This window comes from Desmodus rotundus, chromosome 1 (genome assembly GCF_022682495.2).
Source record: "Desmodus rotundus isolate HL8 chromosome 1, HLdesRot8A.1, whole genome shotgun sequence".
In the NCBI taxonomy this organism is placed as follows: Eukaryota; Metazoa; Chordata; class Mammalia; order Chiroptera; family Phyllostomidae; genus Desmodus; species Desmodus rotundus.
In genome coordinates, this window is record NC_071387.1 from 128,207,031 (window position 1) to 128,231,449 (window position 24,419).

The 24,419-nt window shown below is 41.1% G+C and overlaps 1 protein-coding gene across 2 annotated transcripts in view; it reads left to right on the top strand.

The window, feature by feature from the left end:
* SNX24 (sorting nexin 24) overlaps window positions 1-24,419 on the top strand; it is a 131,868-nt gene that overhangs the window by 98,495 nt on the left and 8,954 nt on the right. For both annotated transcript variants that reach the window (XR_008425097.2, XM_053910693.2), the window contains exon 4: window positions 23,974-24,068. Coding sequence is in view for 1 of the 2 variants with exons in the window: in XM_053910693.2 (XP_053766668.1) it covers window positions 23,974-24,068 (95 nt within the window). In the remaining variant the exon portion in view is untranslated. The remainder of the gene's footprint in view (window positions 1-23,973; window positions 24,069-24,419) is intronic.

Consider the following 24,419-nt stretch of genomic DNA (forward strand, 5'->3'; position numbering starts at 1 on the left):
GCTGGATGTAAGGCATTTATTTTAGTGCAATATAATTATAAAAATTTCCCAATAAGAAGGAGAATTGGTTAAAAGTATATTTGAATATTTATATAGTGGAAAGCTATACAAAATACTCCATAGCAGTTCAAAAGAATTCCGTAACTGTATATAATGATAGGAAAAGGTGTCCAAGACCTATGGGCTGATGCAGAGAGAAGTAAGGCAAGTTGTCCAGAGACATTTTTGTAGGTATTGCTTTATGTTATGATCAGTAACATTCACAATTTAGAGCTCTATGAAGACCAAAGTACAGGAAAACCTGGTAATCAAAGTTAGAGAAAACAAGCAAATAGAAAGCCTTTTTATGGTTGGAGTTTTGAAAATCCTTATATAAGTATTTTTTTAAATTGTTATTTATTCTCATAACCACAACTTTCTATTGTCCTTCTTCTTGAGAAGACAAATCACGTGAGTTTAGTAGTCCTACTGTATGTTCACTAGCCAAGTAAGAAATTTGCTGTAGAATCTTAGGGATGACGGTCACTTTCAGATGGATGCTGTTTATTTTTCATTGGCACACAAAAGGTTGCTAAGCATCCCCTGGTCAGGTTCTGCCAGCCCTTTACTCTGGTAATTGCATCGTTCCATGTCTTTATCAAGGAATCCCTTGCCAGTAAGTTTTTGGGAGGGACAAGTGTCAGGGATGAGAAGCCACCATGAAGTACCCGTACTGAGCAGAGATTACACTGCTCAGGTCATTCGACAAAACTTGTCAGTTTGCTGCCCAAATAAATGCCTAGAGCGCGTAAAACGCGGAGCACAGTGACCCCGGGAAGAAAAATCGATTGCAATTCATATTTCATATGTCTGTAATTGCTTGTGAAAGCGTGGCAGCGGTTTGTTTGCAGGGCGGCTTTTCCTCTCCTCTTGTCTCCTTTCTTTCCTCATTTCTAATTGTCATGCCTTTCACATGCTCTGCTTTCCAGCGAAACAGAATTTGGGACGTTTCCCCTGCCCACATTACCATTCTTACTGTGGCACCCGTACCGCGTTTGATCACTGGACTGTAGAAGCGCAAGGAGCATGCACTGGAAATGGCTATTTTGCTTTCAGATTCTTGAAGGTTTGGGTGTTTTAGTATGTGTTTATTTGTTTCGTTTTGAGGTGAGAGGGGGGGATTGTGGAATCATCTTTTGTCAGAGGAGTTGCCCTATTTATTAGGTTTTTAAATATCAAGATTGAGGGGTCAGTTTGGTGTGTGGTTGTGATCTTAAATGCATTTTTATCAGGCCAGGAGACCCCTAATGCCTGCTAACTTTGAAAATCACGCAATCTGTCTATTCTATCAACTCCTCGATCCAACCCACCCCCACCCCAAGTCTTCCTCGTGTGAAGCTACTTTTGGATTCGTAGTCCTTCGGTGGACTGAGATGTCATAGGGCTGGAGAAAATGCTGCTTACTTTATGGATTACTGTTAGGTCAACAAAACTTTGGCAGCATTGATTAACTTGACAGTGAGTACAGCAGTGCATTTATCACTTATGGCTGTGCTGTAGAAAATCTAATAAGAAGCAAACAATTCCCTTTAGAGCAGTACCAGGTTCACTGTGGCTGACGGTGCATGCACTGGAAATTTCTGCCTTTAAATTATACCCTGGCCGCTGGTTGGGTCATTGACTCAGAGCTACTGCACTTCTATAGTCACGGGGTTGTTACTAAGTTCACCACAGTTATTTGGCTTAAATAAATATTTAAATTGTTATGTATATGCAGTGTGCTTTAAAATCTGAGTAGATGAGTTAGATACAGTTCTAGAATGATGATTTTTAAATAAAAGCTGGAAATAGAGAGTGCTATTGTATGAAGGTAGAAACATCACAAGGAAATTACTTCCCTCAATCGATGCTATATCACTTAATTTGTTTCATAATGGAGAACTTTGGGAAATTTTTGTCTCAACTAAATACTTTGTCAAGAAAAGTATTCATAATAGTCTTTGATGTGAAATGAATACAAACATGTAATGATAGGCACTTGGTAAGATTTTTCATTTGTTTTTTTCTTCATACTAAAGATATCTCATTAAGACTTTTACTGTTTATCTATTTTCCATCCTTCTATGCAGTAAAGAGCATTACACATTTTCCCCATATATGATTTAGATCTTTAACAGCGAGGACAACATATGTTTACTGGATAACACAAATTACATGTGATGATCAGAGAAGCATGTGTGAGTGTAATGATTTCAGGAGACCAGGGTAAGGAATAAAACTGTGTTATAATAGTTTTCTGGAAAACTAGACGGTATTTGATTAATAGGTAACTCTTGTCATTTTTATGGTATACAGAACACCCGAAACCGTGCTAAAAGAAAAGGTGCCTTTTGGGGGGCAATTCTTATTTCATAGCAATGATTTTCTTCTTATTAAACTGCTTTTTAGACTTTCCAGAAAGATACTTAATTTACTTTAATTTTTTATTCCTGTGCTATGCTAAAATTCATAATTCAGCTGGGGAGATGTAGTTAAAATGGAAAAAAAATCAGGCTTTGTAGTGCTTTGTATTTCGATGTGAATTGAGTTGAGGGCTTTTACACGGTAGCATCTGTGAGGTGATACAGTTTTCTTTGTTGGGAGAGAAGTATTCTGCCTGAATCAATTGTCAGGAGGTTTAATATAATAAAGCAGCTTGTGGTATTACTAAAAGAAACTGTGCACAAGAAATTCCCAAAGCAGTTCGCTTTTAGGAGAAAAACTGAGTTCACCTGAAACATGAATGCATTGAAAACCAAGCCTGAATAAGAGAACTTAGAGCCAAAGGGTTGCTGTCCAAAGGTTCACTTCAGTGGTCTCATCCAGTTTGTCTTTGAGATTCTAAAAAGCATATAAACAAAAATTACTTTCCCTTGAGCTTTGTGAAGTACTGGTTTGAATCAGTAACACTGAAGCCTGTTGAAGGTAGTGTTTTGACTTAATTCAATGGGGATGTGTTCTCCTCTTTAATCTGCAGGGTAAACGTAATTTACTCCCTTCTTAAAGGGAGTCTTCTCTGGAAAAAGAGCCACGTCTACCACTGTGGGTTTCACAGGTTACAATCAGAGGACCCCCACCACTTGCCCTAGTGAACAGAGGCCAGGTATTGATTAGCTATCACGCTGGCATCAGAACTACTCTTAGGATTCAATTTTTTTGTTGTTTTGCATATTTTATTGATCAAAGTGGTAAATGAGCATCAAGCGTGCAAGAAGACGATGAATTGTTTACTTGCATAAAATAACCTTTCAATAAGGGAAGATGCATGGCTTACACTCTGGTTCTGTTCTGCGGCCCGAAGCAGATGGCATTCAGCTGCTATTGATTTGCTTCCATAGTTAAGGAGCAGCCTGCAACCCCGCGTGCCCACTGCATTGTGAAAAGGGGTGTAGGTTTGGGGACTGGGAAGGAAACCAAGAAGGACTGACTAACCCTCCCTAAAATCCTAAGGAAAAAAAAAAATCTTGTTTAGAAACCATGAATACGCACTTAGATGACAACCCGAATTAATGGGGTCATCAGACGTGTGCTGGGCTTTGGAAGAACATTGCGGTCATCACTTATGCAGATGTCTCCAATGAATAACAAGTAGAGTAATAATCACAGAATACTAATTTTAAGCATGTCCTATTTTTAAAACTAGATGAAATCTTTCTCCCCTGCCTTTGGGGTAAAATTAGGTAATCTTCAGATACCGTGAAAGGCCCGGCGCTGATTCCCTGGCCTCAAACATAAATGCGCATGTAAGTTGTGCTGACAGCCCCCTTATTTACCAGTTGTGCCGTCTCCATTTGTACTGCAGTCCGCCCACAGCTTGTGTCAGCGATCACATTTGGTTTTGAAGTGTCTTCCCATAACAGCAATTACAGATGTTGAATTTATAAATATTTCCTTCAAGCTGTGTCCAACAATGACTTTACATCTCAAAAACCAGGACTAGGCTGACCGACCCATTGGGGCTTGCTTTCCCTTCCAGGCTCATTAAATACCAAAAACCACTTGTCAAAAACAATGGGAACACCTAGTGAACACATGCACATAATAAAACGTGTATTTGTTACTCAGTAATACATGTATTAGTCAAGCTTAGCTAAATAACTTAATGTTTTTGCAATTTGTAATTTTAATGTAAGTAAAGTACTCAACAAACATTTATAATGAAGCTGCTTGCAGAACTCTCTAGGACCTATTTCATAAGCTGTTATTGCAAATGATGGTTCTAAAACCACTCCCGGAATGTTATTCTTTGTAATGGAAACATTTCATTATAGACCATTTGCCTTATTTGTGTGGGGGAGAGGGGCACGTTCTCTTCCCTTGATCCCAGTTGGATCCTGAGCGAATGTTAGCTCTGCCTCTTCCCTCCTCCCTGTACCCCTTACCCTGGCAATAAAGATTTGGGGACATGAATGTGAACTTAATTTATTTCCTTCTATAACAAAAAGAAGTTGCCCTTTACATTTCTTTCTCTTTTTTCTGGTACAAGAAAAAAAGTACTTCTCCCCACTCTCTTGGCAACATATGACACCAAATATCAGCCTGATTTAACAATCTTTTTATTGATCCAAGAAAAAGTTGGTTAGCACGTTATGGCACGTATTTAGCCAAATCAACTGACAGTTAGACTCTTGAATGTGAGCTACAGGAGAGTGAAAAGACAGAAAAAAAATAGACATTTTTAATAGCTTTACTGAGGTATAATCTACATACCATAAAGTACACAGATTATAAGTACACAACTCAATCGTTTTTAGTAAATTTATAGAGTTGTGTGACCATCAGTGCGATCCAGTTTTAGAACATTTTTGTCACTTCCCCAAATTTCCCTCACGGCCCCAGAATCTACTTTTTTGCCTGCACAGTTTGAGCAACTTTTATTATAAATTTGAAAAATCAAATACATGTCAACAATTGATGGTGCTTCCCTTTTCTTATTTATTTGTCTTTGAATCTCTGCTTACCAGTCTGCTTTAAATTTGGAAGGTAACTTGCCCTTGAAATGTATACCACTCTGAAAAGTTACGGCTGTATCTTAACAGAAGGCTGTCGGAACCTGCACTCCCAGACAGTCCAGAGAATGAGGCGGAAGGTAGGAAGTGGGAAAAAGAAAGGCAGAAACAAAGTCATTTAACTCATTGTGTTTGTGCCTTAGTCACCCCTTTTGGGACACGCATTTATTTTCTGGGGAAGAGTGGCTGGCGGATTATAAAAATTTTGTCCCTGCCTCCTAAGTAGTAGTTGAATTCTAGGGAAAGAGAAGGGAAACTTACATTTGTTGAGCATCCGCGGTGTTTCACGGGCTTCCGGGGCTTCCTGTGTGTGGTAGAATTGAACTCTGGAGCTGTGGGGTCCAATCCCACTGCCTCTCAGTCACCTGGTGAAGATGGCAGCCCCTTGTTTCGAGCAGCTGTTCTAGCACTTGTTTGATCGTATTCCATTTAGCGTGTAAAATGTAATGCGTTGCAGCAAATTGAACTACTTCATGCGCTACAGAAATTTAGAATTACAGACAGCTTAATTATTTGTGCTACTGGGAAAAGAAAAAGAAGATCTATGGGTCATCTAAACAGTAAATGCTAACAAAGCATTTCTCATGGAATGAAATTTTATAGTTATCAAAATATGTAACACACTGTTAACAAATGGGAAAAAGATACCAATGTTTAGGAAATATTTATTGAGCATTTACCATGGCAGCTGCCTGGCACAGAGCGAATGACTGACACATAATCTGTGCCTGTGAGGCATTTGCTGTGGCCACTCAGATATCTGTACAACTACAATGTTAATACATGTGTGAAAGAAATTTGTACAGTAATGCACAAATACCAAAAGGAGACCAATGTGGCTTGTTCTTTGGGTGGCTCTGAGAAATTACTCAGCTTTCACCAAAGCATTTTAGTAAAATAAAAACTGGCATTAAATTTAAAAGTAGAAATAACAAAGGTTAAGTCTGTCCACAGGAGATTTTCTTGCATTATCTGCAATGGATAGTACATGACGTATTTGCCTAAGTGTTGCTATTTCAATGTGGAAAAACATTAACTCTTTTTTAAAGCTATTTCAATAATAATGGTAATAGTAGTGACAATAATAAAAGGTTTCACTAGTTATTGATCTGCTTCTCCAAATGATAAGTTCAGGGCCTGGCACAGACAATGCCCCTTTTTAAATACAAAATCTGTTATTACAAAATCATAAGCATGTAATTCTGTAACAGCAATATCACACTCAAGCACACCATATGACATTTTAGGTGAAATGTTCCAATTAAACTATAAATTATTACAGCCATTTTATTATCCTACCAACCACACTCAAGCATGTCTTACTTCTGCTGGACCTTGTATGCACTTCCAAAACTCATCTATCAGTTTCACTTAGAAATTGAGGAAATCAGGCTAAAGGAAGGTTCTATTTCTAATAAATATTTACTTCTCATTTACTTAAAAGAATAATTATTTATTTAGTCTTATTTAGTCCCAAAGACAGAAGTAAATGAAACTCATATTTATTCCTAGTAAGGAGCTCAAGTGAACTTCCTTGGCATTATTGTTCATCACAGGTACAGTAATTTAGGTTGTATTTTGATTATTCTTTCAGTTCCATTCCCTTCTCTGTTTTCTCTTGAAAGCAATACAATTTTAATTTTACACATCCCACTGACTTTTACATAACTGAAGGGCATCTTATGTAGTCTGTCTTCTCTTTTGTTCTTTCCCAGCCTTAAGAAAATTTAACAATGTGATTTTTAGATGTTTTTGCATGTTTGGTTCTATCATATAGCATATGCATAAAATAACCTTTTTTTTTAAACGATTCTGATCATCCCAAAGTGAAATCCACCCGAGTTACTGGTCAAGGCAGACTTTCAGGCCAAGGCCAGGAGCGTAGCTTACGGTGTTAGCATGGCTGCCTATCCACACGTCGGCAAGATCCTTCAAACACAGGCAGCGAAGTAACGAGCAGTTATTTTAAAACTATGATTGTATCGCTTCTACTTGTATTTAGAGTGAAGTTAATATATTTGAAAAGATGTAGTTTGGGGTTGGCTAAATAGTCACATTACTGGTGTAGCCACTGATCAGATTAGTTACAGAAGGCCACTGAACAGTCCCTGAGATCCTTTGGTTTGGCACAGCTGTTAGCATCGGTGTTTTTTCCCAGAGAAATCCCTGTTTGAATCAGCAGTGAAGAAATGCCTATCCTATGTAAACTGGGCTCGTGGAAGAGAGTTCAAACACAGATACAGATTCATCCCTCTTCTCTCTTCAGTCAGTTCCCCCTTACATGCGTACGATCCCTGCAGCCATCTGCTGAAAGTCTTAATTTGAAAGACTTATTTTTCCCTTTAGATTTTTAGAAGATTAATCTTTAAGTGCTTAAGTGTTTTGGAGTATATTCTAAGAGTAGCTACCTAGTGGAGCTGGGGGTATCTAAGAATAAAGAAGCTCCTAAAAAGGAGAGCATTAACCCAAAGTGCGCTGAATTCCCTGACTGTCTCGCATTCTCCAGCTCAGACTGGAAGGGGCCCCTGCTGTTTAACGTAATTAGTTTCAAAGGGAGTGTCAGATCAGTCCTCAGGAGTTTACTCTGACCCAAAAACCGTCATAAGAAAATATCAGTGAGACAAAACAAGAAAAGTTAGCACAGTTGGGAAGCTTCTTTTCACTGCATTATTCATTATTCGGGGGCCTGCTTTAGGAGTTCTATCTGATGTCTGGTTCAGTTGTTTTATGGTTGCAAAATTGTGCTCAAGACAAGATTGCTCTAGCTGTTTTCCTCTTCCAAAATGATGACATGGTGGGCTGCGTTTAAAAAAAAAAAAAAAGAAGTAGAAAACATTTGATATTTAACAACTGTTTTTAGCACTTATGATAAAGAGATTGAAAAATGAAAGACAAATTAAGCTTGTTCATTTTCAACCTGTATTTTGGGGGGGGGGGTTATTAAAAAGTGTGCTGAATAAGGCTGTTTCCAATTTCTCCTTTTATCCTCATGGATGTTTACCGTCATTAATGAGCTGCAATAAAGTGTTGAAGAGGGTCTCATCTGAGTCACAGGGTGAGTGTGACACCAAATGGCAGCATCACTGTTCTGTTTGGCTTCTTGTTCACAAGACTTAGGTGGGCAGTTGCTTCTTTTGTTGGTAGTTCATCATAAGCCACATCATCTAGTCTCATGACCCTCTTAATCAGTTTGTCTCTGCCATCCTCCTTGGTTGACTGTGGCTTAAATATTCAGGCACACCTTCGCTGCAGAGCTTATGGGAGGGGCTGTAGGCCACCTCTAGCCTTAGAGTGAAGGGGGCACCGCTGATCCTTGAAGGAGCAAAATGTGTGAGAGAAGGAACCACAAGAACCCTTCAGGGAGAGAGTGCAGCAAGGAATCATGTAAGACCCAGCTGTTCAGCTCACGCACCCCAAGGGGCAGACTGTCCACCTTGGAGGGTCTGGACTGGGTGTTATTAAGAAGTGAAGAAAGTCATTTAACATCTCAGAATTAGTTTACTCAGTCTCAAAATGCTCTTGATCTTACTTACCTCAGAGGTGATTATAAGGATTAAGTGACCAGCTATCTGTGAAGCCACTTAGCAAGCCATAAAATATTATGTAAATATTAGATATGACTATTTTTCTTAGAAAATGCCTTGCTTAATTTCCTACCTGTCTATAAATCCTTGCTATAATATTCTGTAGCAACTGGGCTTCCAGCTGCTTTTGGTCAAAAACTTGCTGCACTGGAATTCGTTTCCTCCCAAAGCATAACATTCCATGGGAGACTTTAGTTATAAAGTTTCTCTTTATATTAAGCCAAAAATTCCCTTCTCAATATTTACCTGTGCTGGCCCTGATTCTGCCTTTGAAACAACCCTTATGCATTCAAAGCCCTGTCTTGGATGCAGAGGTAAAGGGTGAATGAGTCAGCCCCTAGACCTGCACTCTTGGAACTGGAGTTAAGTGGACAAAAACCAAGTAAACATATAAAGGAAATAATTGCTAGTGCTATAAAGGAAACAAATAAGGGAGCAAGAAAAAGGTTATCAGAGAGTGAAAGTGAGCGCTTGAGTTTGAGTCGTCAGGGGTGACACCTCTGAGATACTGTTTAGGCAGAGACCTAAGGCTGAGGACAATAACTGTGTTGAGCATGAGAAGAAGGCTGTGAGTGGAAGAAGCACAGAATGGATGGATGGATGGATGGATGGTGGATGGGTGGAGGGGTGGGTGGGTGGGTGGATGGATGGATGGGTGGATGGATGGATGGATGGGTGGATGGATGGATGGATGGATGGGTGGATGAGTGGATGGGTGGATGGATGGATGGATGAGTGGATGGGTGGATGGATGAGTGGGTGGATGGATGGATGGATGGTGGATGGGTGGATGGATGAGTGGGTGGATGGATGGATGGATGGATGGATGGGTGGATGAGTGGATGGGTGGATGGATGGATGGATGAGTGGATGGGTGGATGGATGGATGGATGGTGGATGGGTGGATGGATGAGTGGGTGGATAGGATTAGATAGTAAATAGGTAGAGGAGAAAAAGGTTGTAACTAAAGGACTAATTATTTGAGAAAGTCAAGAGGTGGGCTAAGAGCCAGAGTGTAATCAGAAGAAATGGCCTCTGAGAGAAGGAAGGGCACCTACCCCAATACAGCAGAGGAAGGAAGAGAAGGTGATGGAAAAATAATGTGGATTGAGTACCTGGGGTGAACATGAGTGACATGAAGCCAGGTGGCTTCTGTGTTCTCACTGAACTGTGAAGAGTGGTTGTCAACTGAGAGGGAGGGTGGAAGCAGGGGTAAGGGAGATTCAAAACGAGAGAAAGGTATGGAATGGTAAAGGTGGTTCCTATAGAATCCACAGTGATTCCCAGGGTGTGGTTCCTGCACCAACAGCATCAGCATCACCTGGGAACTTGGGAACTTTTTTGAAATGCAGATTGTGAGGCCCCACCCCAGACCTACGGAGCAGAAACTGGAGGTGGGACCCAGCAACCTGTGTTGTAACAAGCCCTGCAGGTGATTACAATGCTGGCTAAAGTTTGAGAACCACCATTCTAGAGAAAAGTAGCAAGACAGCTCTTTGTGGGTGAGAGCTTTAATTGAAGGTAAACCAGTATGTATTGTGTGGTTTTCTCACCATGTTTTGCAGCTTGGGTGAGGCATGGGCAAGAAAGAGATGCTAGGATTCTTCGAGAACTGTCGTGTCCTAAGTACAGCAGAGAGAGGGAGCCGATGGGGTTAGAAGCATTTCAGGGAACTGATTGCAATGGTAGATCATGGAATGTTAAGCTGGACAAGGAGGACAAGAAAGTCAGAGGGGGCTGATGGAAGTGAGAAAGTTCCAGATCAAAGGACTAGAGGACTCTTAATAGTAGAGGGGCAACACCATTGCAAAGAAGAGCCCTGTATAGCAGAGCTAGGTCATGTCTGAACTCCCTCGCCCACAGAGACAGTGTTTTGACATATGGCTGACTGAGTTCTGTGCAACAATTCAATAGAACAAATACTTTGACCTGTGTGTGTATGCCTTAGTGCATACATTAAGAGGCCAGGAAGTTACAACATAATTGGATTACATACAAAGCCCAAGCATTTTATAACAAGTTAAGAATGACACAAGTAAAACTCTATAAGCTGTGACCGATGTGGCTCAGTTGGTTGGGCATCATCCCTGCAAGGCTGAGTCGTTGGTTCGATTCTGGGTCTGGGCACATGCCTGGATTGTAGGTTCCGCCCCCGGCCAGGGAGTGTGTGAGAGTCAAGTGACCGATGTTTCTCTCTAACATCATTGTGTCTCTCCCTTCCATCCCCTCTCTGAAAAATAAATAAATAAAATCTTTAAAAAAACGTAAGAAAATGTTTTCTTCCATTAAATCAGCTATTTAACTTATTCAACTTCTGTAATGGGTTATTTTTGTTCATCTTATAGTCCCACTACTACTAAGAGTAATAATAATAAATAATAATATTTATTAAGTGCTTACAGTGTACCAGGCATTGTAGCAGTTTCTTTATAGGCATGAATCTTTTTCATCATGACTACAGCCTCTGAAGTAAAAACCATTATTGGGCCTGTTGAAGCACAGAGGACCTAAGAAACTTGCCTAAGATTAATCTTAAACAATTTAAGTAAGTAAATGGTTCAAAAGTTCATACAGATCTTATAAACTGAAACCACCTACCTCCCAGCCTCCTTTTGGCCACGCAGTGGGGACGCACTAGGGGTGAGGGCGGTTGCGTTGGCCGCGGCCTAGGTAGTGTATTGGCCGGACCAGGGGGTGGCTGACGGGGAGGGGGGTGGGTGCGCATTGATCCCTCCATTGCATCTGGTCGTACCTTTGTGTCTTCCCTGCTCCTCCACCTAGCACCCAGGGTTTCTGGCTCCTCAGCAGCCCAGGGTACCAGGGACAGCCAAGAGCAGGGAGCAGAAATGAATCCAAGTATATTATCTGCAGACACTAGAGACACATCTTAAAGCTTTTTGTCATTCATTTAATTTGTTAGTGAATAATGTTTCTCCCTCAAACTTGGGTAAGCTCTTTAAGATATAAAACTTCTGCTTGAAGATGTATATAGTCATTTTAACTCACTAGAGTATCTTGCTATCTCCCTTAAATTGCTCTTAATAGAAACCTGTTAAAAGATCATAAAATTTGTGATTAGAAGGACCTGATGAAGTAGAATTGTATTTTCTTTCACCAGCCAATGCTCAATTATTCCCCATTGCCCATTCTGTAGTGATTTGGACATCTTTTATAAAGTAAGTTTAATGAAACACTTTTCATTTCCATAGGGATACTGTCTCTGATTTATTTAATAGACTCAATTTGGTAGAATATTTTTCTGGATAATCAGCTTACATTTTTCTTTGTTTAGTCTCATCCCATTACCCATATGCTTGATTTCTTTACTGTTCCATCATATGTGTTCTTCGCACTTGGTGTGTTCGGCAGACAAGCTTTTCACGTATTGGTCCTTTTCTTGCTGTTTATAGACAGTGCAAGGTATGTGTAAACCTAATTGCCTTTACATTTTTCATAGGCTGTCCTTTATGCTGTGGACTTTTTTTAAAGTGGTGATTTAAAAATAGAATATCAGGGTTGGTTGTTTTATTCTTCCTTTTCCTTCCTCCCTCCCTTCCTCCCTCCCTCCCTCCCTTCCTTCCTTCCTTCCTTCCTTCCTTCCTTCCTTCCTATTAGTCTACTCAGCACTGGTAAATTAAAAGTAGAATAGCAAAGCCCTGACCAGTTTGACTCAGTTGATTGGGTGTCATCTCACAAAGCAAGAGCTCGCCAGTTCGATTCCAGTCAGAGCACATGCCTGGGGTGCGGGTCCAGTCCCGGACAAGGTGTATACAAGAGGCAACCAGTCGATGTTTCTCTCTCACATTGATGTTTCTCTCCCTCTCTTTCTCCCTCCCTTCCCCCCTCTCTAAAAATAAATGCATAAAATCTTTAAAAAAAAATAGAATAGCAGAATGGTTTTTTTCTTCTCCTCTTTGCAAATATTCTTCCTAGTATTCTGCTCCATGGACTAAAAGCAGGAGTTTATGATCCACAGAGGCAAGAGGTAAAGCCAAAACGACAGCACTTAACTAAAATTGGTGTTATTTTTCTCAAGCCTATTATTTTCTCAGGCACTACCAGTGGTAGGTAATTGTGGGTTTGGGCTCAGGGGCTTCATGCTGTCAGGGGTTGGATTGCATTGATTCTGTCGGCCTTTCCCTCATGATCACAAGATGGCAGCTGAGTTCAGAGAGCACGCTCATGTTCCAGGCAAGAGAGGAAAGGGGTGGCGAGATGGGACAAAGACGAGTGCCGACAGAGCCTGACCATTCACTTTTAGGGAGCTTTGATGGATCTGTCCCTCCCAGTGACTTTCACTGACATCTTAGTGGCCAGATCTATACCACAGAGCAAGGGAGTCTGGGAAAACTTGGGGAGGGAGGGTGGGTTGTTACTGTCATTTTTTTTGTTATTGTTGTTTGCTTGCCACTCCCCTCCCCCAGCAAAATCAGTGTCCCATTAATAAGAAGGAAGGGAAGAATGGATCCTGGGGAGGTAACGAACAGCCTGTACCATAGCCTCCAGTAGCAGAAGACAGGGAGAGAGTTTACGTGCTTCTGCTTAAGTGTGGAGTAGCTTTCTGCACCATCGTTCTGTTCTTACCTCCTGGGGATACATGGCCGTCTATCAGAAAAAGGCTGATAGTATCTGGAAAACCCCCAGGAAGGGGTCAGTGTTCATTGTTGAGTGTAATTCCCTGAATAAACATCTATAACTCCAAGATATGGGAGGATTTATTTCAATGTTAGATTTGGGAGAAGGGCTAGAGGTTATGTTCTTTTTTCCATGGACTCAAGAGAACAGTTTCCTACTTGGACTTACTGCCCAGTGATTAGCAGCCACGTACATTCTACCTTTACTTTCTCATCTTTCTTGCTATTGTGCCTCATCTCCCTTGGTATGGTCTCTCTGGGCATTTACTAACTGACCTGTGTTTTTGTGATCAACTTCATTAACTGCATTTTTTGTTGCAGCCAGGACATCAAAGGCCTCTTCCCTCCCTTCCTTTATTATTTCCTACATTGATTTGTTTGTAACTTTAGGTCTGTGAATCATCTCTGCAGGGGCCACTTTTCATTCTTTATATCATTTGTCTGAGGACCTGCTTCTGCATCCTGAAACAAGTGTCTGTCTGTCACACTCTAGCTCTTTCCCGCTACGTGTCCCCCCGAGTGCCGTGTGCTCTGAGCTTTGCTCATCCAGAGTTTTTTAATTCATGTAAAACATTAATTGCATAACTGACTCAGTGTGGAAATTATAACTGGACAAATACAAAATGGTGTTGAAGGTCTTCATTTGAAAAAAAGACATGTGCCCCGGACCCTGTGTCTTGGCCATAGTGTGCACCTAGGAGGGCCTCATCGCCTAACCTGCCGCACAGGAACCCTGCTGTGCTGGAGCTGGGGCCGAGCGTACAGTGTGTACAGAAGGGGAGTGCTGAATAAATCAGAGAAGTAAGCTAGGTAGTTGGGGGAATGTTTAAGGGACTTGAGAGAGCAAATTGTTTTCAAGCACTTTAAACACTTTAAAACATCGATTCATCAGCATGCGTAGGCTATGCTAATTGTAAATCTTTCGTTAAAAACCAATCTCCTGAGGCTGTCTGCAGGCAACTTCTTACAAGCCGAGTTCTGATTGCTGTTTCTTCTTTAAAGGAATAAGAAAGCTCTTCCATAAGCATGTTTTATAATTCATACTGAATGTAGTGTTTTACTGCATTATTTGAATTAGTAACTCAGTTTTGATTTGCTTTGTAATACAGTTTTATTCAAATGTGTTAGTCTCCTGATCTTAGTTTAGACTTACAGATAAGTAGCTAGTGTATAATTGCTTTTAGAATTTGTTTTGTTTTGTTTTGTTTTCTATTGGATCGTCAAGAAATAAAGTCCAGTGCTACCTATCCTTTGTTTGAGTCTCATTGTTATTCAACATACAGTTAGGTAATTTAAATGAACCAAAAGTGTATAAAATGCGGCTTTACATATTGTACCCAGTCAAAAAAGAACTGAGTTGGTCAGAGATCATCAGGTAGGTTTGAAATGTTATGAGGCCAGGCTCTTCTGGATTCTACTCTCGTGTTCATTTTTTTAAATGTAGGACCGAGATTAATGGAATTTGTTGCCTTTGTTCTTCTGGGAGTCTTTATATACTTGTAAGAATTAGTTGAGATGTTAAGGTAAATTTAAAGTCTAAGGAAAATCAGGAATGTATTTTAAGGGAGTCAATTTCAGTGGCTCCCTTAAATTTATCTATGGGATAAATTAAATTTATCAACAGAGCAAAAACATATATTTAGGGAAAGATAAAGGACTCCTATAAAATTCAGTAAGAAAAGAACTAAACTATGTAGCACAATGCTGTTGTACGTACAGTATATGTCATTAAATATTTACGGAATGAATGACATGGTGAATTGATACATCAGTTGATCAGTAGTTTGGTTCTGGTGAGACCTGGGTTCTGACCTTGACCATCTCCTAAGCCCTGAGAAACCTTACACAGGTGGCTTAGCCATTCCGAGCCCCAAATTCCTCAAAGGTAGAATTTGTAGTGTGATACTGTCTCACAGTATGATGAAAATTAAATAAGATAAAGAACCTGGCACAAACTAGGCAATTAAGTAAATATCGTTGTTATAAACCATACGAAATTTGCCATATTTGGTAGGTTAAAATTGGCAAAAGTTTATGACTCAACCCCGTATTTATCACATCACATAAAATGATTCTGTAATTTTTCCAAAAAAAAAAAAAAAAAAACCAAACCAAAAAATAACCTAACTTACCCCCACCTGAGGGTTTAGGGAAAGTTTCCTACGGGAGGTAACCATTGAGCTGAGACATGACCGGTAAATAGGAGTTGGCCACCTGAAAAGTGAGAAGGGCATTGCCAGTAAAAGATTTACACCCTCAGAAAAAGGGTAAATCGGCTAGGGTAGACTGTTTCAGTAGTGCGGTGTGGGTAGCTTGGGCCTCGCTGGGTATTACAGACTCTATTGCACTGTAGCCCAGAGGCATAAGGTCCTGGCCTAGGACAATACACCTTATCAAAAAAAGGTCTGCGCTAACACTCCGATACATGTACACATTTAACAAGAAGGTACATGCATGTGCTACCAAAAATCCACACATTAAAAAAATTAAAAAGATAGATTTCTTTCTTTGTTTAATCTAAAATAGACATTCTAATGTTTGCTTTCCTGAATCACAATTAATGGCCTTGCCTAACTTCCCACATGTCTGTAACCCACTTTGGAGACCACTGGTGTATGAAAACCACACTGAGCGGACAAAAGTTTTCCTAACACTTTTAAACCATATTTTGTGAGAGTTCAAGATGTGTATTTCTAGTATCTGCATGGTTTCAGAACCCTCAGTCTAAAATTTAAGGGAATCATTGGCTGTGACGTAATCAATGCGGATTATATCTCCAGGACCTCAGCCTGGGAGCTGATTCCTAGGAGCAGAAGCAAATCCACTTAGAGTGGGGGCCGCACCTTGGACCTGGCCTGGCCTGTCCCGCAGATGCAGCCTTGCTAAAGATGAGTTCATGGGTCAATACTACAAAACACAGAAGAAAATAAACAGCTATGAGTGAGAGTCAGCAAAACAGCAAGGTTAAATCCCAAGAACAAGTAAAAGGACAATTTACTAGAAACCCAACATAAAAAGGTCTAAAGTAATTGAAGGCATAAGAAAAGATCAAGACTCTAAGAAAAACAGACGAGGCAGATTTGAAAAGGACCCCAAAATGAAAATGTAGTCGTTAGCATTAACTCAGTGGCTTGATTCGGAAGCAGTTCAGAGACGGCCCAAGAGGGTTCAGTGCACGGCCCCTGGACCCGAGGAATACTCCTGCTACTGCAGCTGTGGTCAGAATATAAATCAGCTTGTGCTGTGTGTACCTAGATACCCCACTTGCCACCTTCCCAGGTAGCACCACTCCATGGCCACCACATCCAGAGAGTGGAAGAGCAAAATCCTTCCCATGACCCAGAAGCCCCGCCCAGCCCATCCTGCTTAGGTTCTCCTACTTCATTGTTCAGCTTCCTTGTTTTCTCAGGCACAGCCACATGGGCTGCCTTTCTGTTTTTCTAATGCCATGCTTCCGCTCTCCACTGGCCTTTGACCTTGCTGTGCGTTATGTCTGAAATATCCCACTCCTTTCATCGTAGTAGCTTCTTCAACTCCCAGCTGTGGGATCACCTTCCCAGGGTGGCCTTCCTTCACCCCACAGGTTAACGAGGGTGCTTTGTTCCTAACGCTTTTAACAGCAAGCTGCTTCCCTTGAAGGTACTTGTTTCAGTTTGTAATCCCCCATTTGTTACTGTGATCATTTGGACACTATCCGTCCTCCCCACTAGACTGTAAGTCCTGGGAAGGCAGGACCATGGTTATTTGGCTAACCATCGTGCCAGTGATTGTACTTAGTAGGTGTTAAATAAATACTTTTCTATGACTAAATATTCCAGAACATAAATTCTGATACTAAAATAGCTTAAAAGATGGTTGGTTTTCCACTTTCTTTTGTTCCACGATTAGTTTTGTCTTTTAGCCGACGGATCACAAATGCTATTTCTTCTTTCAAATTGTTCCTGAAACCAAATTACATTGTTTCTTTTTATATATTCTCAACTACTTTAAATAGTCCATCGTCAGCATTCAGCTTTTAGTACAGGTCCTCAGATTTCTGGCAAGACGGCCTGTAAAGACCTGGGAAACCGTGGCGCGTGGCTGTCTGAATTCCATGAGTGCTGCAGTTTCCCAGGCCCAGAGCAGCCACGTCTTGGGAGCGGTGCCTCTTACAGAACGAAGGGCGCACGCACGGTGCAGTAGGTCCTTCAGGAGCACCTCTGATTTGCATGTTTCAGGAGGTCACGAGTCTTCTTAGATCTGTTTACTGGCTGGCTTTTTACAAGTGTTCCTTTGATAACCTCGCTGTGGCTCGTTTGCGAAACGGTGAGCATGTGCCAGGGAGTGAAGTGGACGGCTGAGGGCTGCGGAGCCTTGTGTGCGCCAAGGGTCCCGTCCCAGAGGACAGGGACACTGCAGCCCACTTACTGCAGTGAGGAGATATCGATTTTTCTCTCTCCTAGTTCTTAGCTGCACCTCTGGAGTAGGTGTGTTATGAAGCCTCTTGCCTGGTGAGGTGAGGAAAAACTGTCGTGAACTTTGTCACCTCAACAATCAGACATCTCAAACCAAACTGGGTGGAGTAGGAAAAGGGCCTTGAGGATTCCTGGAAACCTCCCGACTTTGTTCAGCCCTCTGGCTTTGGTGACAGAGAGCTTGCCTGCAGCTTATAACGAACCTTGATAGACAATGGGAAGAAACGTGGTTTGTGGGTTTTTTTAATGTTTTGAAAAGGGAATAAAAGGATCAAATCAGTGAAAACAATGCAGCCTTGTGCAGCGATCTCGGAAGGTTAGCAAAGTGATCTTGTCCAAGTTTTCAACGAGACGTTCTGTTCCCATTATAATTGGCTGCTGGTAGGTTTGGACCTAACTAGAATGCCAGCGTTCGATTTCCCCGTGTCCTCGGCGGAGATGTGTCACCGTTTATGCTCGCCTTAGTGACAATTTTCTAAAATGGAAGCTCATGGGAAATCATTACAGTGTTTATATGTCTCCCTTGTCGGACGGCGTTGTCCTGTGATATTTTACCGGTGTTTTCCACCGCATGATGGCATCTAGTGAAGGTTAAGGCAGAACAAGTCCCTCTGTAAGTTCGTGACTGCATTTTACTTACCAAAGAAGAAAAGATAACTGACAATTAAGTATTTGGGATGTCACAGAAAGAACATGTGCAACTAATCAATGGTCTCCTTTGGGACCCTGATTTTATACAGCTGATAGGGTAGAAAAATCGGGATTTTTGTGATTTGTGTTACATGATGATAATTGCGCCTTTTCAATAAAAAAGACATTTCTCCTGGAGTAAACATTGGGCTTTCCAGGGATGCTGGTGGCAGTGCTGTTGTTTTTCTGCCCAGTTCTGGCAGGGTTTTTGTAAATGTTTTTGTAGAGCATGAGATTTTTTCCCCATTCTTCTAGAGTGCTATTTCTGAAGGACTATCTGGTTTGTTTTAAGGGAAGTCGTGTATTCTTCTGAAAATGAGTAACATTGTGTAAAGAATAATTTTTCGTTTCTCTCTCTCTCTCTTTTTTTTTTTTTTTTTTTGCTTTTTCCCAGAGACACTTGATTCCCCAGTTATTTATCAGAGGTGGATATACCAGCTAATGAGTTTTTCTGTTAATTCTGTAGCATCTCCAGTCTGCGTGTGTCTGAAAGAGCAACTGAAAGCATGCAGAGCCCAGGATATTTAGAAGCTCTTACGATGCCCCCTCTGTCTGTCCATGTGCCTCTTTTGCCGGTTTTGTTGCACAGACTTCAGTTAGAGACAGACTCCTCTTCTGCTAGTTTGGACGGTACTATTTTCTTGTTCCAGCAGCTTTGAAAATCATCACCCTCCTTAACAGAACAGTTAGTTAAGTTAAAGACCACATATCCCCTTGGCCCTCCCCTGCCTCATTCCCTGCTTAGCACCCACTACTTGGACCTCATCCCCTGGAAGAAGATAATACTGCGTTAAGTGGGGTGAGAGAACCACTCAGCTCTTTTCACACCCTGTGGAAGCAGCACTTCTTGCTGACCGACAGCACTTGCACAGAAACAGCTACCCTCCATCTTGCGTGTGGGTCGTTAATTCTGCCTCATACAGTATTTGGCTCAGCACTTACTCCTGTAAATTTTAATTCCAGGGAATTTATTTCCAAGTCTTTCTCCAATTCATCATGTTCATTTTGAATTTTGATGTTTCACTGCACAAATCAGTTGCCCAGGCATGCGTCCCAACCTGCCCGCAGTGTCAGAACTCTGCCATCAGAGCTGTTAGTTAAACAGTTAGGGAGCCCTGGGCCTGGGACCCATCCCTGCCCTCTCGGAACAAGGGTGGCCGTACTAGCACCTCGTCAGCTGTGCTCTGACCCAGCACTAAGAAAGTTTAAGTCATATTTTCGTTCATGCTTTGCTAACTTCGGAAACCCTCAGCACCACAGATTGTTTTGAGTCTAGAGTTACATGTCGAAGACACAGAAGGCACACATGTGAACTACGTTCTAAATTCAGTGCAGCAGTAGATTTTGGTCTACCAGAAAGAATCCTTCACCAGGGTCGCCTCACTGGCAGACACATATGTTCGCCCACAGCTCAGAGCTGAAGGCACTAATGAATTCTAACAGCAAAGCGGCACACACCGCAGTGGGGCTCCAATTGACAAAGGAGGAGAACGCTGAGATGGGAAGGCAGCGTGTCCTTGGGGGAGCCTGCACGCAGCACAGGCCGCCCACGCCGCAGGCTCCTGACCAAATGAAAAGTGCGCCCAGCGGCGTTACTGCCACCTCGCAGCTCAAAGCGGGTGTCCTCCGCGGGCTCTCAGGGACCTGGGAACCCGCTGCTACTGTCAGCACAATTATGTGTGTATGTGTATTTTTCAGCAAGCAAGATTCTTAGCTTTCATCCACTTTTCCAAGGGATCCATGAATCATTGAGAGCCACAAAGCTCTGTTTGCTAGACGGACAATAATCCCAACTTCCAAAACTGATAACATAGGTTGAAGGGAATGGAAACAACGACAAAGACTCAAAGGAAACAGAATTAACATTTACTGAATGTTCATTGTGTGCCAGAGTCTCGTGGAGACATCATCCAATCCTCCCAATAACCCTCTAAGGTGGAGGAGTTGTTCGAACCCAGGTCTTGCTCTGAAGCTGCCTACTTGCCTCTCTAAAGAATGAAAATGACTAGTCAGTAAAGAGAAGCAAGCTCAAACAATGGTTTGATATTCAAAACTGTAATGTAAATATTTTTTAAAAATTAAAGGTTATCTGTGAAATAAAATTGGGCGATTTGGATCAGACTGCAGTCCCAAGCACATGGGCTGGCCCCAGGATGCAGCTTCTAGAAGGAGTGGTTCTTCTTGAGCAAAAGCTTTTGAAGAAATGGAAGGTGTACATGGAGGCAGCATAGACCTGCCTCACTGTTGGGTCCATCATGGAATGAGATCACGTGTTTATAAACCAAAACATTCGGTCGAACTAATTTAATTTCTCTTTTGCATCTCTACTAATTCATGACAGTCATTCACTTGTATATATCGTATTAAATTGGGTAAATTCTATATTATTCTGTATTTCTACTTGGGTTTACATGTTAATTATTTTCTTACAAGTCTTCTTAGCAGAGTTTAAGAAATACTCCTACCATGAAACTGAACTTTTAACTCAGCCCCCGGTGCTGTCTTCTTGATAACTATAAACCCTGAAATCGGTGTCGGTCGTTGCTTTACGGAAATTTTTATTTGAGCATAGTCAGTAAACATTCAAAAGAAATGCTCACAGAAGTCTTGAGTTTTCCACATTCCTTTTCTTTCTTTCTTTCTTTTCTTTTTTTTTTTTTTAACCAGTATTCTTACCTGAAACAATGCCATCACCTATTGGAATATCGCGTTTGGTTCGGGGGAGGCCGAGCAGGATTAATCCCTGTCCAGTGTTGCAGTGTAAACAGCTTTTTCCTGTCTTTTGTCATTAATGATCATGCTGGAGATGTAGCCAGTGCATTGTAAGCCAATCTGTCAAGGCAAATAAACAATTCACCTTGTTAAAATTCCCTAAATCTTGCATTAATAAAACCAGAGTAACCCCCGGAACACTCAAGAGATGTCTTCCTCCATACTGCAGTGATGGATGACATGTCTAAAGATCCTGGAAATTAAGTAGTTCAGGTCGTTAAAAGTGTCCCACACTTGTTATTGATTTAATTTATTTTAAAAGGTGGGGGTGGAGATAAGAACATTACCCCCCTCGCACCCACTTTTTTTTTTAAATCTGAAAGCTACCACTTGTATTGCTTGGGTAAACAGCCCTGTATGTGTTACAACATTAAGCTTTACTATTCAAATAGGTATTATGTTACTCTCTTAACCTGGTATCTAGAAACAAGTAGATAATCATTGCCACTTGTGTTAAGGCAGATTTCCTTGGAGCTTCATGTATGTGATGATTGCTAGAACCTGGAGTTCTGGGCACCCCCAAATTTCCTCAGGTCGGTAAAAATTCAGGTGAAGGTCAAATAATTTGAAGGAAATTAACTGAAATAGTAATGAAAGTATGCCTCTGGATAGAGAAATTTTTCCTCTCTAAGAATTTTTCATTTTTTATTTTTTACCTTTTTTAGATATCAAGCAAAGAATAAAATTTTAAGTAGCTGGAAGGATGGATGGATGGGTAGGAGGATGGGTGGATGGGAAAACATTTAGAGAGTGGTAGACTTTTTCAGTTCCGCATCGCTACATTCTAAGGCAAGTTAGGGCTATATGTGTTCTGTTTACTTATCACTAGTTTTCTCCACCAGCGCATTCATGCCATATCCCAGTGCCTAACATAACAGATGCTGTTTATCTATTTAATAAATTATAACCCCTAAGTACTTGTCTTTGTTTCTCTTGTTTATTCCTTAAACACCAGTGGGCACAATGAGCTACGTAAGGAAGAGTAACAGCCCCAGACAGGACTGGCTCTTGAGAAGACCCCTCTCCGGGGACCGAATAGCAGGAGGGTTGAGCCCTAGTGTGGTCCAGAGGTCAGCCCACTAGGACTGGCAACCTGAGTAGTCAGTCGCTCACTCAATTTGTGTGTCCTGAATTAGGTAACAGTATTCCAAAACCCTGTAAGAAATGGGCAGTTCAGTATATAAATTATGGCTAAAAACAATACATTATATAGAGTTATGCATATACAAGGTATACCTAATTTGACCTTACTTTTATCATTTGTTATATATTGGGTTAGCCAAAAAGTCCATTTGGTTTTTTCTGTAAAATAAAAGACACATTTTTCATTTTCACCAATAACTTTATTGATTTAGATATTTTGAGTATGTTGGCTATCTCCCTGGTGGTATAACACGGATTACTGTCATTTAATATCTCAATTTGACTGCTATCAACTTCAGCTGGCCTACCCAATTGTAGAACATCGTCCAGTGAGGAATCTCCAACACCAAACTTTGCAAAACCACTTTTGACATGTTGGATCAGTCACAGCACCTTCTCCATACACAGCACAATTTTTTTTGTGTGTTTCAGTTGCGTTTTTACCTTTCTGGACATAATAAAGCATAATATGCCAATAGTGTCACTTATTTTCTTCTGTCATCAAAATTAAAATGGCTACATAAAATTCACCAATTTTGATGAGTGTTTGTAATGCACCCTGATATGACAGCTGTCACATTACAATGTAACAAAATTGTTTTGAATGAAGTTAAAGACAACTAAGCCCTGCTAGAACCATCAGATGGCCAACCCAGTACTTTATGTATCACCTTGCAGAGCAGATCCTGCTCAGCTGTGTGAATGACATTTCGCCATTATTCTCATTGTTCTTTAAACAACATGTGCTTATTGTGTGTTGGGGGCAGGGGAGCGCAGCCATGGTAAATTATGAAAATGACTCTTGAAAATAGTTAAATTAATTTCATTCTTTGATGCTTTTTCCATGATCTTTGCAAAAAAGAAGGAGGGAGGGACAGATATGCAATCAGTTCACACACCCTCGCTGACTCTTAAAAAAGTAGATACATATAAAAATGCATTCTATAGTTCTGCATTAAATTTCTCTTTGAAATTGCATGATTTGGATATCCGGGAACTGACATGGTTATGCCATTATGCCAGCTCTTTAGCAGAGCTCTGTAAATGGAACAACTCTATAGATTTTTTTCAGCGTATACACTGATTTACACTGAGTGGTAAAGTTGTTACTGACCCTTTAAGTGGAGTGGTCCAAAGAGCAATAAATGTCAGTTGATCCTAATGCTGAAACAGGTGATAGCTGAGGGGTCTTGACTAACCCTTCCAGTTAAAAAGCCACGTGTAGTATTTCCTAAGCAGTAGTGATCTCTTGCAGACGCGCACGCGCCAGACCACCTTATCACTCAGTAAGGACAATGTGATGTGTGTGTCGTGACAGTGTTGGTGATGTTCCTAGGTTTTTCAAATGCTCACTCTGGGTTAGAATCTCTATGGGGTGGGAGGTGTGTCTGCCTGGTGCCCTATGTTCCCCTTGTCAGCATCTGAAGAGTAGCTGCTTCATAAACACTGTTTGCGAGAAAGAACAGGTAAACTGGAGCATTTGCCGATGCTGAGTAAAATGGGTGTCAGCCTGGATGCCTGGCAGGTGAGATGGGGACCATGCCTTATGTCGATGGTGAGGAACGATGCAGCTAACAACTTGGATGGATGGTTATGACTTTTTGAAATACTTCATTTGATTGATTGCCTAGCACACTTTACTTTCTAAATCTGTTTTCTGCTTTCACAGGCTGTCATTTTAGAAAATGAAGAACTTCCCAAACTGTTTCTTGATTTCCTAAACATACGGCACTTGCCATCTCTACCAAAGGCAGAGAGTTGTGGGTAAGAATTGTTGTTTACTTTTTCGACGTGTATTTTATGTTACTCTTCAGTCACTTAATTGGCCTAAAAATACCCCACAGTGGTACCAGAAAGGGCAGCCTGGCCACACACATTCTTTGGCTCGCTTGCTCCCTGCTTGTAGTCAGAGGAATTCCTCCAGAGGCCTCATCCCTGACGCGGCGCAGGAACGAACGCTCAGTAATTCTTGTTACGACTTGAAGAACTCACTTTTTAAATCATGCTGTTACCTGGAGCAGTGCCCCCTGATGGGAATCGTGAATCTACATATCCTGCTTAGGGACTAAGATGTTTATTTGTGCACACTTGAGCAAAGTCTGTATATCCCCTTGC